Source organism: Rhinolophus sinicus, chromosome 17 (genome assembly GCF_057876585.1).
Source record: "Rhinolophus sinicus isolate RSI-liver-muscle chromosome 17, RSI-T2T, whole genome shotgun sequence".
Taxonomy (NCBI): domain Eukaryota; kingdom Metazoa; phylum Chordata; class Mammalia; order Chiroptera; family Rhinolophidae; genus Rhinolophus; species Rhinolophus sinicus.
The window spans coordinates 196,611,193-196,627,040 of record NC_142517.1 but is presented as its reverse complement, the minus strand read 5'-3'; the positions used below and the strand labels follow the sequence as shown (position 1 = coordinate 196,627,040).

The window sequence follows — 15,848 nt, the reverse complement described above, 5'->3', positions numbered from 1 at the left end:
ATGATTCATCGCAAAATAATGTTTGCATATGATCAAGGTTTGTATTTTTCCCATGTCCAGTTGTTCCAGCACCATTTTGGAGGTAAAACTTTCCTTTCCTCCTCTGATGGTTTTGGCCCTTCTGTTGAAAATTGAATGATCGTGTGAATGTGGCTCTATTTCTTGGATCTCTTCTCTGTACCAACTTTAGTTGATTTTTGCCATGGACTCTGTATTGCCAGGTCTTGCACATTTTAGAATTGGGCATAGAAACCCTGATTTTTTTTATATGAAAAAGTCTAATTTTTTAAAAGTTGAGAACCAATTCTAATTTAAATGAACAAACAACGAAACCAATCCTATGCGGCCAAAGAAATTCACCTGAAGGCGAATTGCCTCTATGACATTGGAAGTAATTTCAGCATGAAGCTGGATCTGTGTATAGTCATGTAAATCAATGGCCTTATTTTAAATGAAAGAAAATGGAGATGTTCCCAAGGCATGTAGGTAGGTTTCGATAGTCAATGCAAATCAATGATAATTCACTGCCAGGGCAGGAATAAAACCAAGGGCTGAGCTCTCTTTGGTGTTTAGGAGAGTGGGGGAGCACATCCACGGAGCTACCTTGAATTGTAACTGGAAACAGTACAGGCAGAGAGGACCAAGTGGGAGGTGAGGAGAAGCCAGGATATCCTGGATTGTAGCGGAGGGGCTGAGAGTGTAGGCAGCTAGACAGACCAATGACAAGAAAGAGACAAAGATCAAGAGAGTTCAGGGTGAGCTGATTTGGAGTCAAGGGTCTGAAGTGGAGGGAACTAGAGAAATAACAGGTCTCTAAGCCCGGGCCTAACAAGATGCTTCCTGGAATTGGCTGAAGGCCTCTTTGGCTCTCTGGGGGAAAGTTGAGACAGAGCAGCCAGAAGACATACAAATGCAGATGCAAAGAGCTTAAAGGAGGGTGCTCGGCAGCACCACAACCTTCCCACCGCTGGCTTTACGTTATTAGTTTTTAACATTTTTAGATTATATTTTACACTTAAAATTTGTAATGGGAATCACTTCACATGTTTCAAAAATAAAAAAAAAATTACAAGCTATTAATGAAAAGTCTTCTTTCTCCCATCTGCCCAGTTCCCATCTCCAACCCGTCCACCCGCAGCGAACCATTTGTACAGTTTATTTTACTGCAGCCATTTTTACTGCATACTACTTTGGCAGCCATATCTGTCAGACAGAATGCTGGTTATATTGGTAGCTGGTTGGGCCACGTAAAGTAGACCTCAGTGCATTTGGCTGTATGTTAAGAGAAAATAAGCAAGCCTGCATTAAAAACAGAAGTTAGTTAGAACTTGCTAGAACCTTGCCTCATGAATATGTAAGAGAGGAAGGAACTCATTCTACTGAAATTGTGATGTGGTGCTTTTACTGACTGAATGTGTCTCCTCAAAATTCATATGTTGAAACCCTAACCCCCACTGTCGTGGTATTTAAAGGTGGGAACTTTGGGAGGCAATTTGGTTAAGATGAAGTCATAAGGTGGGACTCCATGATGATATTAGTGACTTTACATCGTGTGAAGACACGGTTGCACAGAAGGCAGTTGTCTGCAACCAGAAGAGAACCCTCACTACCAGGGCTTGGCCGTACCCTGATCTCAGACTTCCAGCCGCCAGAACTGTGAGAAATAAATATCTGTTGTTTAAGTCACCAAGTCCGTGGTATTTTGTGATGGCAGCCCAAGCTGACTAAATGATGGAGGACCAAAAAATGAGCTATAAGAAAATGGAAAAGATTTTCAATTGCTGACATATACCTTTTAACTGCTTTGCTGAGAGTAGCCAGATGTGCTGTTTGACAGTGTGTTCACGTTGGTCTGGAGGAAGGGTCTGTGAGCTGGCAAAGGGGGATGACCATGAGGACAGGGCTATTAAGTGCTTGAAGCCAGTAACTAGTTGAGTGACATGCATGGGTGATCAACTGCTCGTCTCAACCTACACTCATACCCTGGCACTTGCTAACTTCTAACCTGGAAGGAGTTTAAGTGGAGAATGGAAAAGGTTTGCAAACCTTAAAGTGTGGTGTTAGGTGCTAAATATCGACTGCCTAACCCAACTTCTATGTGGTAGAGGGTATTTTCACCTGATGATTTCACTGCCCCTCTCCAGTTGTTTGGTTTGATTTGAAGATAACGCTGCCCTCTCCTGGACTGATCCTACAACTACAGCCCCTGGCCACCAGGAGTAGATTGTATTGTCTTCCTTGGCTTGATCTCAGGTGTATACTGGTAGCGAGGGGCCTTATGTTTTACTAAGTTATTTCTTACAGTCATAGTAGAGTCAGCTTTCTCTCCAGTGTTATTTCTCAGAGACCAGAGGCAAGATAAACAGAAGGCAAGTCACTTGTGGGTCTCCCAATCTCTAGGTACATAATCCATCCTTCTTTCCTTTCTTCAACTATTTATTGCACCCTAATTGCTAACATGCCTCCTAGGCACTTGGGATACAGTGATCAAAACAGAAGCATAGTGTTCCATTTTCTAGATCTACTGTAATTGGTATAAAAGTTTTTTGAAGGACCCTGAAATTATTACCTAATTTTATTATTATAAACAATCCTGTGATTAACTTCGTTCTTCCTTGCTTTCTTTCTTTCTATGTTGTTTCCTTCCCTCACATTAAGTGGAATTTCAGGGTCAGGGTCTGCATTGTTTAATGTGTTTGGTACACATTCCTCCAACAGGTTCATGGGTTTGTATAAAGGCAGTTAAGAACATTGATTATCTGTGAGACACTGTGCTAAACACTTTACACGTGTTAATTCACTCATCCTCACACCAATCCTATGAGCTAGGTGCTACTTTTGTTCTCATGTTACAGATGAGAAAACTGAGGCCCAGGGAGAGTAAGCTTCCCATGGGCACACAACTGGCCAGGGACAGAGCTGGGATTTGCATGGAGGTGGTTTGGTTCTAAAACCCGTGCTCTTATCCCATTTCATCATTATGACGGCTCCACGAGGCAAGTTTTATTATCCCCATTTCTATGGCTAGGACAACAAACTTGTCCAAGATCATAGACTAGTAAATGAGGGCCCCTGTCTACATCATGGTCTGTTTGACTCCAAAGCAGAAATTTCTGGGTCCTTCATGAGGATTTCTGAATTCAGTCAGGAGAGTGTTCTGAGATGAGTTCTTATGTGCTCACTTCTCAAGGTTCCTTTCTGGCTTCCACCAGAGCTTGGCAATCAGGGCTAGGAGGTCTGCACGTGCCCAGGTTATACCTGTTAAGTCCAGCTATTATCCTGACCGTCACAACCTGGACCTCGTGATGCATTGACATTCTTCCCCTCTTCCCTCATCCTAGATCACTTTTGGTTTCCAGAACTCTCTTACTTGGGCATAATTTTGGTTGTGGGTAATAGAAAACTCTATTTGAATACATCTTAGCAATAAAGAGAATTTATTGACTCATGCAACTGAAAAGTACAGGGAGAAGATGACCTCTGGGCATGATTTGTTCAGGACTCTGGCTCTATTTCTCTGTGATTCTCTCAGCTCTGCTTCCTCTGTGTGTTAGTTTTTGTCCTTGGATTGGTTTGCCATTTACGGTAACAAAATGGAGTCCAGCAGCCACAAGACTACATAGTTGCTTTTCCACTGTCATCAAATAACCATCCTGAACTTGGCTCTGAGTAGATCATCTTAGGTCACATACTTGCCCTTGAACCTGTCACTGTGGCAATGGGGATGATCACTGGGGAGACAGGTGAATCCTCTCCTTCCCTTCCTTTGCCTTCACTTTGGTCCCCAGGTTTAAGTGGATTCTTCTGCAGGCATGTGAGGCGGTGCTGATGCAGACATCAGACACAGAGTTGACACAGAGGCACAAAGTTGACACAGAGACAAAAGAGAAATACTTAAACAGCCATATTGTGCTGTTCACATGGTCTTGCATAGAAGTTGCCATTTTTAAAACAGAGTGGCAAGAAGAAGCCTCTGCATTTTGCCAGCAGATTGGCATTCAGGCTGCACATGTCACAACAATATTTTGTGGCACTGGATGTTCTGCACAGAATGAAAAAATGCTTTCCCATTAGGAACATTAGGAGGGAGCAGTTGCAAGTGGGAAGTGAAGTATGGAAGATATGTTGGTGGGCAGACTTGCTGGAATGTTTTCAAATGGGTAAAATTTTATTCCATGCTCATGTATACGTGCCTTTCCCCCACTCAGTGAAATGCTCTTTCCTACCATGAAGGGAAAGGTTCTTTCAACTCTTGACCTCCAGATCGTTTTCCCTCTGGAGACCTAAACTACCACAGTTGCCACCCCTATGGTTCTCCATAAGGGCTGCTCCCCCATTTACTCCTCAGGCTTGAAGTTGGACCATATCCTTCCCTAATAAGTCAGTCATTAGTCTAAATAGACTGGAGTGCTGAATGACTTGATTGAGGGCTTAGGAAGAGCAGAAGGGAATTATATGTAAGAGGAGCTTAAAAACAGATACCAGATATGGCTGCTCTTGCCCTAGTCCCTTGCAAGGACTTCCCATCTAGTGACTGCTGCCCCCTTGTGGCAAACACGCTCTTTCCCTGTAGTCTCATCTTGCACTTGAGCACGCACAGGCGTTTTGCAGTCCAGGCCACGTAAAGTCTGTTTTCTCCTGTGTCCCCACTATTTTCTGCCCCAGGAGCTACCTTTTCCTAGATGATTAATAGGGGGCATGTTCACTCCCTTCAGGGACTCCCCCATCTTCAAGTCCTTTCTAGTTTAAGCATCAGATCACAATTGTCCAACAGCAGTACAAGCAAAGCATGGGGAGCCCCAGGCAGTGGTCTCCTACACTTCCTGCTACTATTTATAAATGATAAGAGAACCCAGAGGAAGGCATGACTTAGCTTAAAAAATATGCTTCCAGGCGCAGAATTGTAGGTACCATTAGCATGATAAATTTGGCATTTATGGAAGGGGCATAATTTACAATGAACAGATTGGTGCTAACTTTAAACAATAGATGATGTTTGGGAAAGAACATCCAGCCAACTAGCCTGGCTGTATGGAAGTGAAGCTTTCAGGCACTCTGTGTGCCTGCCGTCACAGGCACTCTGAATCATGGTGGTGATCCACGATCCATGAATCGTAGGAGATATGTCTAAGTGTCATTTACTGCAAAACCATTAATTGAGCACTTACTCTATTCCCTGCAGAGGATAAAGATGATTTGGACAGGGTCCCTGCTCTCTAACAGTCCACAGACTAGTGGGGAAGGCTGATGTAAACACATCATTGCAGTACAGTAGGGTTCATGTTATCATGAAGAAGTGATTAAAGTGCCAGAGGGTTAAAGCCAAGGGGCAGACATTAGCTGCTGGGGGGAGCCAAGGCAGGTTCCCAGAGAATCCATCCTTCCATACTGAGAGAGGAAAAGAATGACACGAGTCCTACCTTCTCTGTTCACTAATTGCTCCAGCTCCAATGGTCTCCCTGCTGTCCAGCCCATGCCCCCAGCCTCTGGGCCATTGTCATCAACCACTTGTTGGCAGTGGTTGTGCAAAGGAGCAGCTGGCAGTGGAGAGGGGTTAATTCTCCCTCCATATCTCCAACAGCCCCAGGCCACCCCAAAGAAGCCTTTCATATAAGTAAAAGTTGGGTGCTTTTTGTCCTAACATAGCTCAGGTACAGTCTTCCACCTCCTTCCCATCAGATTGCCCCCAAGTTCCTCCTAAGTGGGGGACTCCAGCAAGGCCTTCTTCCAGTGAACTCCTTCTGAAATCTCTACTGTAAAAAGCCAAATCCTTTCCCCTTTATTCATGTCAGGAAAGTTGGGAGCTTGCAAAGGTGGTCTACTAGGGAATTTAAGAGATAAACCGATGAAAATAAATACGAAAAAAGGAAGAGAATAAAAATAGTCACCATCTTCATGCCTGGTACCCCTGCTTGGACATATGGACCCTGAGAGTCTGTGACAGGGCTGCGATCTCTTGACTTCATCTGTTTCGAAATGTAGACGTGGGCAGGGCTCAAAGAGGAGGCTGTGACGTGGCTTCCTTCTCTTTATTCATCAAGTTCCTTCTCACTGTTAAGTCATTCTCTTCTCTGAGCTCCCGGCTCTTACAGTTGGACACACCTGGCTGGTGCCTCAGGTAGGAAACCACCTCTGTTGGCTAGGCCTTCCTTTGGGATAGGGAAACTTGGTTTGACTGTATGTTAGAAAATGTATCCATATCTCTAGGACCTGAAGATTTCTGCTCAGTTGGCTTCCTGCCTCCTCTCTTGTGACCGGGTGTTCAATTCTGACCTCATAGATGGCTGTAGTTGGTGACAAGGAGGCCACGGCCTTTTACCTCCACCTTTTACACCTCTCCCTTTTGCAAGGAAGAGGCTATATCTCCCCAATTTCATGTTTACTGCTTTGCCCTAAGAGTTTATCTTCTGAGAAAATGCAATACTGGCACGGAGAGAACATAATTAAAATGTGTGGATCTGAATGAACTTATTATAGAACCTCAGGCCTGAAAGCAATCCATGGGTTATCTACTCTGCCTCCCTCAATTTGCAGATGAGAAAACTGAAACATATAGCAGTAAAAGGACCCTCTCAAGGTCACACAACTTATTAATGATAGAATCAGGATAGAATAAGGACTGGATACAAGGTACCCGTATTTCCAGTCTTGGTAACTTTCCAAAGGTTTTCAGATTGTTCTCTGGCTAGTCCTGAGCATTTGGGGGCAACCTCCTTAGCAGCTGTCTGGGTAGAGGGAGAAGGGCACCTTCCCTCCCCAGCAGATGAGGCTTTATCTGTTTTACGTATTGGACTCCTGGGAAGGTTTTGCTTCAGCAAAGTGTTTCACAATTTAAAAGGATGTTTGAAAACTACTGAATGGTTCTGTGGCTATTTAGGAGGTGATTTCAGGGGCCAAGATGGGGACTTCTCTCAAAAGCTCGCACTCTCTTTAGACAGTGGACCAAAACATTTATTGCTTCTTTAGAGAGAAGACTTAAAATACACTTTAATGCAATTCACTGTTATCATTTCCTTCCCTTGGTAGATTTTAAGAAGGTTAAACAGAATCAGAAAGGACATAGGAGGAGAAATAAAACAGAAGGGGACATCTGGGAATAGGTTTGCCTCCTTCCATTTTGCTTAACATTGGCCTCCCATCTGAGTGTCCTCCCATCTGGTCCTCCCATCTGAATGCACAGACATGGCTGAGGATGGAGAAGGCTAATGAGAGGACAGAGGTGAATTTGTAGGTAGAGTTGAGGCAGTTATAGGGCGAACCAATGGCCAAGGTCTTTCCCCTGTAGTTAACTTTATCCCATGCTGAAGCCAGGCCTCGAAGTTGTGGAAGGTTGACACACTTCCAGATAAAGCCAGCCTCTAAAAAGTCCAAGATGGAAGTAAAGGAAGGGATCTCCAGTTGCCAAACCAACAGAGAAGCAACAGATAGCCCAGTAACTGTTCTCACATCCAGGATGAGAATGACTTGAATCTGAGTTACTAAATCACATTTCTATCCTAATCTTTCAACTAGATCAAACCATGACTATCTTTGTGGAAAATGTATGGAATGAGACTGATTTTTATATGATGTATGGCAGTGAGTTTGAAAATTTCACTGGCCTGCCACCCACAGAAAACAATTATAGCCCCTGTCGAACGGACACTGATACAATCAACAAGTATGCTGTGATCATCATCTATGCCCTGGTCTTCCTGCTGAGCCTGCTGGGAAACTCCCTGGTGATGCTGGTCATCTTGTACAGTCGGGTCAGCCGCTCGGTCACTGACGTCTACCTGCTGAACCTGGCCATGGCCGACCTGCTCTTCGCCCTGACCTTGCCTATCTGGGCTGCCTCCAAGGCAAAGGGCTGGGTCTTTGGCACATCCCTGTGCAAGGTGGTCTCGCTCCTGAAGGAAGTCAATTTCTACAGTGGAATTCTACTCCTGGCCTGTATCAGTGTGGACCGCTACCTGGCCATTGTCCACGCCACACGCACACTGACGCAGAAGCGGCACTGGGTCAAGTTCATATGCATAGGCATCTGGGCCCTATCGTTGATCCTGTCCCTGCCCCTCTTTGTGTTTCGCAGGGCCCATCAACCACCTGGTTCCAGCCCAGTCTGCTACGAGGACCTGGGCGCCAATACAACAAAATGGCGCATGGTGATGCGGATCTTGCCGCAGACCTTTGGCTTCCTCCTGCCTCTGCTGATCATGCTGTTCTGCTATGGCTTCACACTGCGCACGCTGTTTCAGGCCCACATGGGGCAGAAGCACCGGGCCATGCGGGTCATCTTTGCTGTCGTGCTCGTCTTCCTGCTCTGCTGGCTTCCCCACAACCTGGTCCTGGTGGCAGACACCCTCATGAGGTTGGGGGTGATCAAGGAGACCTGTGACCGCCGAAACGACATTGGCCGTGCCCTGGAAGCCACCGAGATTCTGGGCTTCTTACACAGCTGCCTCAATCCGCTCATCTACGCCTTCATTGGCCAGAAATTTCGCCATGGACTCCTCAAGATCATGGCCATCCATGGCCTGGTCAGCAAGGAGTTCTTGGCCAAGGAAGCCAGGCCTTCCTTTGCTGGCTCTTCTTCAAGGAACACTTCTGCTACCCTCTAAGACCGCTGTGCTTGTCGCAGCCCCTCAGGGATGCTCCCTTCTCATCAGCACCCAAGCCTCATGACACTGGCTGTTCACAGTCTCTGAACTGTGTCAAGGAGGCCCTCCATTGAGGTTACAGGAAGTTGCTGAGGCCACATCCTTACCAGGCCCTCGCTGTATGGTTTAGAAAGCCTGCCCTGGCGCCCCGCCCCTTACTGTAATACCATGTCAACTGCGAAAGCTCTGTCCATTCTTCCACGGAACCCGTAGCATTCTGTCTTGTGAGACATTTCAAAGACAGCTTTTTAAGTAACTACAAATAGCTCCCACCATTGGGAGCCAACACCATAGTTGCTTCCCCAACTCTCCCTTTGTCTGCTAGCAAAATCTACTTCCCTTGACAGAGGCTGAAAATGACAGATACTCACTTTCTAAGATTCCCTTAAGCTAGGAGTGGCCATATCATCCAGTTCTGACTAATGAAATTTACGGGCAAGAATGTGCTGATAAACCATTCTCCTACGGAAAAAAGTCCTGATTTGTAGCATTCACCAACTTTCATGGTATAAATTCTCCCATTATTGCAATTTCAAGGGTGATGGGGTTTAGCAACCAGCTTACAAAACTCTAGAAAATGTAATAATCTACTTTCACAGGCTGGTATGATTTGGCTTCAGTACACCATTGCTTAAGAGGAATCTGCTGGGCTGGCCCGGTGGCTCAAGTGGTTGGAGCTCCGTGCTCCTAACTCCAAAGGCTGCTGGTTCGATTCCCACATGGGCCAATGGACTCTCAACCACAAGGTTGCCAGTTCGATTCCTCAACTCCCGCAAGGGATGGTGGGCTGCGCCCCCTGCAACTAAGATAGAACACGGTACCTTGAGCTGAGCTGCCGCTGAGCTCCCAGATGGCTCAGTTGGTTGGAGCACGTCCTCTCAACCACAAGGTTGCTGGCTTGACTCCCGCAAGGGATGGTAGGCTACGCCCCCTGCAACTAACGTAGGCTACTGGACCTGGTGCTGAGCTGCGCCCTCCACAACTAAGATTGAAAGGACAACAACTTGATTTGGAAAAAAGTCCTGGAATTACACACTGTCTCCCAATAAAATCCTGTTCCCCTTCCCCCAATAAAATCTTCGGAAAAAAAAAAAGAGGAATCTGCTGGGGCCAGAGGACTCCTGGGAAATATTCCTGGTTAAAAAAGAGAGACACCAACCCACACATGTTTGGATCTTGCCTTTGAATATGGTTATAGGATATGATAGTGTTGCTAAGACAGCAATTTTGTGGCAATGAGGGGAAAAAGCCTAGTATGCTTAGACTGGTGGAGCCGAAGAATAAAAAGAACCTAAGAATAAAGAGCCCAGAAATAAACCTAAGCATAAGTGGTCAAATGATTTTCAACAAGGGTGTTAAGACTATTCAGTGGGGAAAGGCTAGTCTTTCAACAAATGGTGCTGAGAAAACTAGAAATCCACATGCACAGAAATGAAATTGATCCCTTACCTTATACCATATACAAAAATTAACTCAGAATGGATTGAAGACCTAAATATAACAGCTAAAACTATAACACTCTTAGAAGAAAACATAAGGGAAAAGCTTCATTTGGTTTGCGGTTGGAAGTGGAGTGAGGTTCAGGAATGGGACGTAGATCACATTTGGGATTGGGAGCAGGGGTTGAGGTTGAGTCAGATGTGGTGGAGCAGGAGTCAGGGACAGAATGGCAGCCTGGGATACGGTGGCGGGTCAGAGAAGGAGTACTGTCAGGAATAGGGAGAGATCTAGAAACAGGGAGAGGCTGACAATGGGGTGAGTGAGATTTGGGGAGGTTCAAGATGGGGTTAGGACCAGATACGGGAGCGGGGGGGGGGGGTACCGGGAAACTTAGGATGGGATGAATGTGAGGGAGTGGTGAGTCTCAGGGATGGGTGCCAGAAATAGAATGAATGGCTGGGGTAGGTTAGTGGCTATAACAGTAGCCACTGCTAGTTAGTCCAGTTAGTGACTGGAACAAAAAGCCATTACTGGTAGGGCTACCACCCTCACTGGAGCCTTGTCTAAGATGGATTCCCAGGGGCCAGGATGGAGGTGCCTCTGTCTGTGCAGCTTGAGACTCTCCAAAGAGGTTGGTGAGGAAGGAGTTAGGGGCTCAAGCCCTAAGAGATGTATCTGATTAGGGAGAGAAGACAGAAGAATGTAGAACCCAGGGAAGAAGGCTGGGAACTGGGCCTGTGGACATCACTTTCTTCCCCTGTCCCTAAGACCCCTCCCCACCTCCCCTATTTTATCCCTCAATGCCCATCTTCCTCCATCCTATGCTGTCCCAAAGACAACCCCATTAGTGGCTTCAGCAAGTTAATAAGGATCCATATTGGGTCTGGGGAAATATGAATGACCAATATACAGCTGAAAAGATGCTTGACCTTCTTAGTAACCTGGGAAGTGAGAATCAAACAACAATAAAATAACTTGGAAGTGTTTTAAACAGGAGAGGGATAGAGTCAGTCCTCTCATCAAACAAAGTGCACCACTGTTTGATTAGACATTTTAATACAGTGTGTAATTCTCTGGTTATAGTAAAAGACATAAATGATTTCGATTTTGGAGCTGTAAAAATGCCAGGATATTGGTACTGAAGCAACATGGTGTATTAAAATATCAAAGACTGGTGTTTCAATCACTAAATAGGGTAAGGTTTAGATATCTAGTCAAGGTCAGGGAGAGGGTTCACCTCAGGGAGGAGCTCAATGTCAGGGTGAGGATGAGATTGGGGATCTTAGGAGAGGACTGGGGGTGGGATGTGGGGGTATTCAGAGGTGGCAGAGAGTTAGGGACGGTGTCTAGATGTCAATGTGAACAAAACTATCTCCATCTCGGTGTCCTGGATGTCTTCCATCTTTAAGTTTTCATGCTGTGACCTTTAACCGACCTTACCATCTTTAGCAAGCATTATTATCTTTGTTCCTTAAAGTTACATTGTGTAGCTATAAATATTTTTGTTAGGAGGGCCGGAATGTCATGACACCTGAGATAAATATTAAAGTGGTGATAGTATCGATAGTAAACAATCATGTATCACAAGACCACCAAGAGGTATAACCTCTGGTGAGTACGGCATTCTTTGTCCCTTTGTCTTGTCAATCATTAGTACCTGAGTTATACTATTAAAAAAATTCTGTAACAGGAGTCTGTCAGTGGAGAATAATCTGTGCAGATTGCTGGGTCATCTGTCTGCTCCGACCCTACATCCCTGTAAGTAAATTACCCGATAATAAATTCTATGGCGTTGCCTGCATTGTTTTTTGGTCTTAAGATACCTTCTCATTATGGTGGCCATTACACTTCTGCCCCACTGTCAGACAGATAGGATTGGGGTTAGAGGTGGGGTGAACATCGAGGATAGGTTTGAGGACAGGAGTTAGGATGTGAATGTATGTTCTGTACAATGCTTGCTAATTTAAAAAACTGAAAATTTGTTTTGTAGGCTTGGTTAAAATGTTGCAGCCTCCAAGTAATTGTGTTGAAATACACTATTTTCCTGTATACTAGCTCCCTTCTGACTAACCACAGCCCCCTCGGCGTCCCTTGCTCTCTGTCCAGTGGCCCATTCTCACTAGTTCCAACAAAAATATTAATTAATAACCTGGATTTTACCCGGTAGGGATTTAAGATCTTCTCTTTCCCAGCAGCTTGCATTTTAATTAGGGCCTTCCAGAGTCTGAAAAGTCTCATGGGTTCATATGAAATAAAATGACCATCTCCTCTTTGGTCTAAGGGTCTTCCCAGAGATGGGTCTTCCCAGAGATGCCCACTAACCAAGAAATCGTGATGGAGTACAGCCTTTTGCTGTCTCCACACAGAGGTCGAAGGGGCCAAAGATCTCTGGGTTTGACCCAGAAAGCTACAAGTGGCTAAGAGCTGAGCTCTCGGCACCATGGCTTTTGTCCATTTTGGTGTTCTGTTTTTTTAAACTCAGTAACCTTCTTCCAACCTTGAGGTTAGCAATGAATTAAATCATTAAAAAAATAAAAATATTACAGGAAGCGGAGTACAGCATTAGGAATAGAGACAGTGGAAATGTAATGGCTGTGTGCGATGTCAGAGGGGTAGTGGATGGGGGAGGGGGGTTCACACAGTGTGAGGGATATAAATGATAAATGTCTAAGTATTGCTTTGTCTGGTGCACCTGAAACCAATAAAATTATATAAAAAAATAAAAATAAATAAAAATAAACAGAATATGTTAACTCGGACTTTCTAAAAATTATTATTTTTTTAAATAAAAGTATTTCATGTAAATTGTTTAGTTTTATAAATATAACTTACAATGAAACGCAGCAGCAGCCCTTCTAACCTGCTTGCTACAGGAAAAAGCAACAACTTTCAATTCTCATAGCTGTTTCATCTGATAATCGTCTGCATATTTCTAAATATCATGCTTATTTTGCTGACTTTTGGTTTTCTCCCCAGTTTTAGATAATCATCTATTGACTTTCTATTTTGGCTTCTGAGGATTTAACACTCTCCAGACTCCTGCTTTTACCTTTGTTCAGCAAACAATACTGCCACGCCCTCACTCTCCCAGGACACAGATACCACACTTTTTGGTTAAATCAACATTCAGTGTTTTTGTTATAATGATTATGTAAAAAATCATTCACAGTTGGGTACAAAATCTACATTTCTTTTCTTTGTACAAGTTTTGTTTTCTCTCGATTTAACAATAGGATTTTTTCCATGTGTTTTTCATTGCACCAGTCCTAAATGTTTTCCTTAATACATTCATGTGTGTCGGGTTGTGAAGACCTCTCTCCTGGAGCCCTTCATTGTCCTGTGGCAATCTGGACAGGTTACTCTCCAGGCCTGCTCCCTTTTTCTAAATTACTTTAACTACATTTCCAGATAAACTTTAAAATTGGCTTGTCAATTTCTACGAAATAGCCTACTGTAATCTTGTTTTGCGTTATGTTGACCCTATAGAGCAATTTGGAGAAAATTGACACCTCAACGATATTGAGTCTCCCAATTCATGAGCATGGTATCTTTCTTCAATTATTTAGATATTTCTTAATTTATCTTAGAAATGTTTCCTGGTTTCTAGTATACAGATTTTGTACATATTTTGTTAAATTTATCCCTAAGTATTTATTTTATGGTTATTTGGATGCTATTAAAAATGGTATTTAGAAAAAAATTATTTTCCACTTTTTTTCTTATTCTTATATAGACATATAATTGAGTTATATATATTGACCTTGTATTCTGGGATCTTAGTAAATTCAGTTATTAGTTTTAGTAGTTTTATTTTTAAAGATTCTTTTGGATTTTATATGTATACAATCACACCATCTAAGAACAAAGGCAGTTTTATTTCTTCCTTTTCTTTATGCCTATTATTTATTTTTCTTGTCTTATTTCACTGTCTAGAACCTCCGGTACCATGCCTAATAGAAGTGGCGAGAGTAGGCATCCTTATCCTGTTATCAGTTTTGGGGTAAAGCACTCAATCTTTCTCTGTTAAATATGATGTAAGCTAAAGATTTTTCATAGAGGTTCTTTATCAGATTGAGGAAGTTCCTTCCATGAATGGGTGTTAAATCTTCCTCTTTCTTTAAAGGCCTGGGCTCTGGAGCCAGACTATTGCTTCCAGGCTTTGTATCAAAGGGCAGATTACTTAACCCCCCTTTACCACTTTGCAGAATGTGGATAATAATAATAATGCTCTGCTAATTCCTCTGAGGATTAAATTAAGTGAGTATACACACACACACACACACACACACACACACACACACACACACGACATTAAGAAGAATGCCTAGCATACAGTCAACACTGTATAAATGTTAGCTATCATTCTTTTAGTTTACCCCCTTATTTTGCTGGATTACTGGATTTTGCTGAGGAAGTACATATAAGAAAAAACATCTTTGAGAACTTGAATTTCCAAAGCCTTTATTCTACTCTGACACTTGACTGGTATTTTGGCTGAGTACTGAATTCTAGGTTGGAATTCATTTTCCTTCAGAATTTTGCGGGCTCTTAATTTCTTCTAGCTTTTAGGCTTGCTGGATTTCTGGTGTTATACTAATTCTTGATCTATTGTGTGTGACTGAATTTTCTCTTAGAACCTTTATAGGACATTCTCTTTATCTTTTTAGTTTTAGAATGCATAGTGATGTGTCTTGGTGGGTTTTTTCCCCCCTCATTCATTTTGCTGGGCACCTGGTGAATTCTTTTAACCTAGAAACTCAGGTTCTGTGAAATTTTCTTGTATTATTTCTTTGATACGTTTATATCCTTCATTTCCCCTATTCTCTTTTTCTAGGATTCTTTTTATTTTGGGGTGTTGACTCCCAAGATTGATTCTGTAGTATTTTTATCACTTTCTGCCTAGTTTTCAATATCTTCATCTTCCCACTATCCATGAAGTAACCCTCAACTTTATCTCCCAGACTTTACACTGAACTTTAAAATTTCTGCTATTTTATTTTAAATTTCCCATAGGCTGTTTTTTTTCTTTTTCTGTTCTTCAATTGTTCCCTTTTATAGCACCTTTTTCTTGCCTCATGGATACAGCATTTCCTCTCATCTTTCTGATGATACGATTTTTGTGAAGATTTCTTTAGCTTCCTTAATTTTTGTGTCTTTTGTTCTGGTCTGATAACTAAGTTACCGCTTTACATTTACTTTCTGACTTTCATTAAACAAATCTCTTACCTTTTATTTTCTCTCACGTTTCTTTGTTCTTCTAGCTTGTGGGATTATGCCTTAAAAATAACTTTAGTGTCATTTTCAATGGGTTTTGAGAGGGACAAGAGGTAAAAACATTCCTCCAATCTTCCATTTTTGATACAAAAGTCCTCTGGATTTAAAAAACATACTTATTTTAAAGTCACATTCAGATTGCTCTATTGTTTTTAGTTCCTCAAGTGTGAATTCTCCCATTTGTATGTCAGCTGGCTATTGATTGTAGTGTTTGTAGCTTGTAGTATTTGACTGTGAGCTCATCTATTGAAGAGTATTTTTCATGGGGGTCTTACATGTATCTTGGATTGTGAAGAAGTCTGCACGAGGCAGTGTCCTAGATGTCCTTGCTGGGCCCTACTGAGTCACATGGTTCAGAACATTTTTTTGTTACTGTTGTTATTTATTGGTCCTGTGTTTCCACACAATTCCAAAGGGTGGATTTGGGACTTTACTATTTGCTACTTAGTCTTGGGATTTTGAACTGCTGCTCAGGTGGCCCTCTTTCTCTTATGG

The 15,848-nt window shown here is 43.0% G+C and overlaps 1 protein-coding gene across 3 annotated transcripts in view; it reads left to right on the top strand.

Annotated features, from left to right (window-relative positions):
• The window catches only part of CXCR1 (C-X-C motif chemokine receptor 1), a 31,140-nt gene extending 19,260 nt beyond the window's left edge, over positions 1-11,880 (top strand). For 2 of the 3 annotated variants that reach the window (XM_019741776.3, XM_088794432.1), the window contains exon 3: positions 7,513-11,880. In XM_019741776.3, coding sequence (XP_019597335.3) covers positions 7,513-8,600 — 1,088 coding nt within the window. In that variant the 3' untranslated portion in view covers positions 8,601-11,880. Of the gene's footprint in view, positions 1-6,023; positions 6,119-7,512 lie in introns of those variants that run through there. The other variant, XM_019741777.3, reaches the window with a different exon arrangement.
• Positions 11,881-15,848: the final 3,968 nt, after the last annotated feature.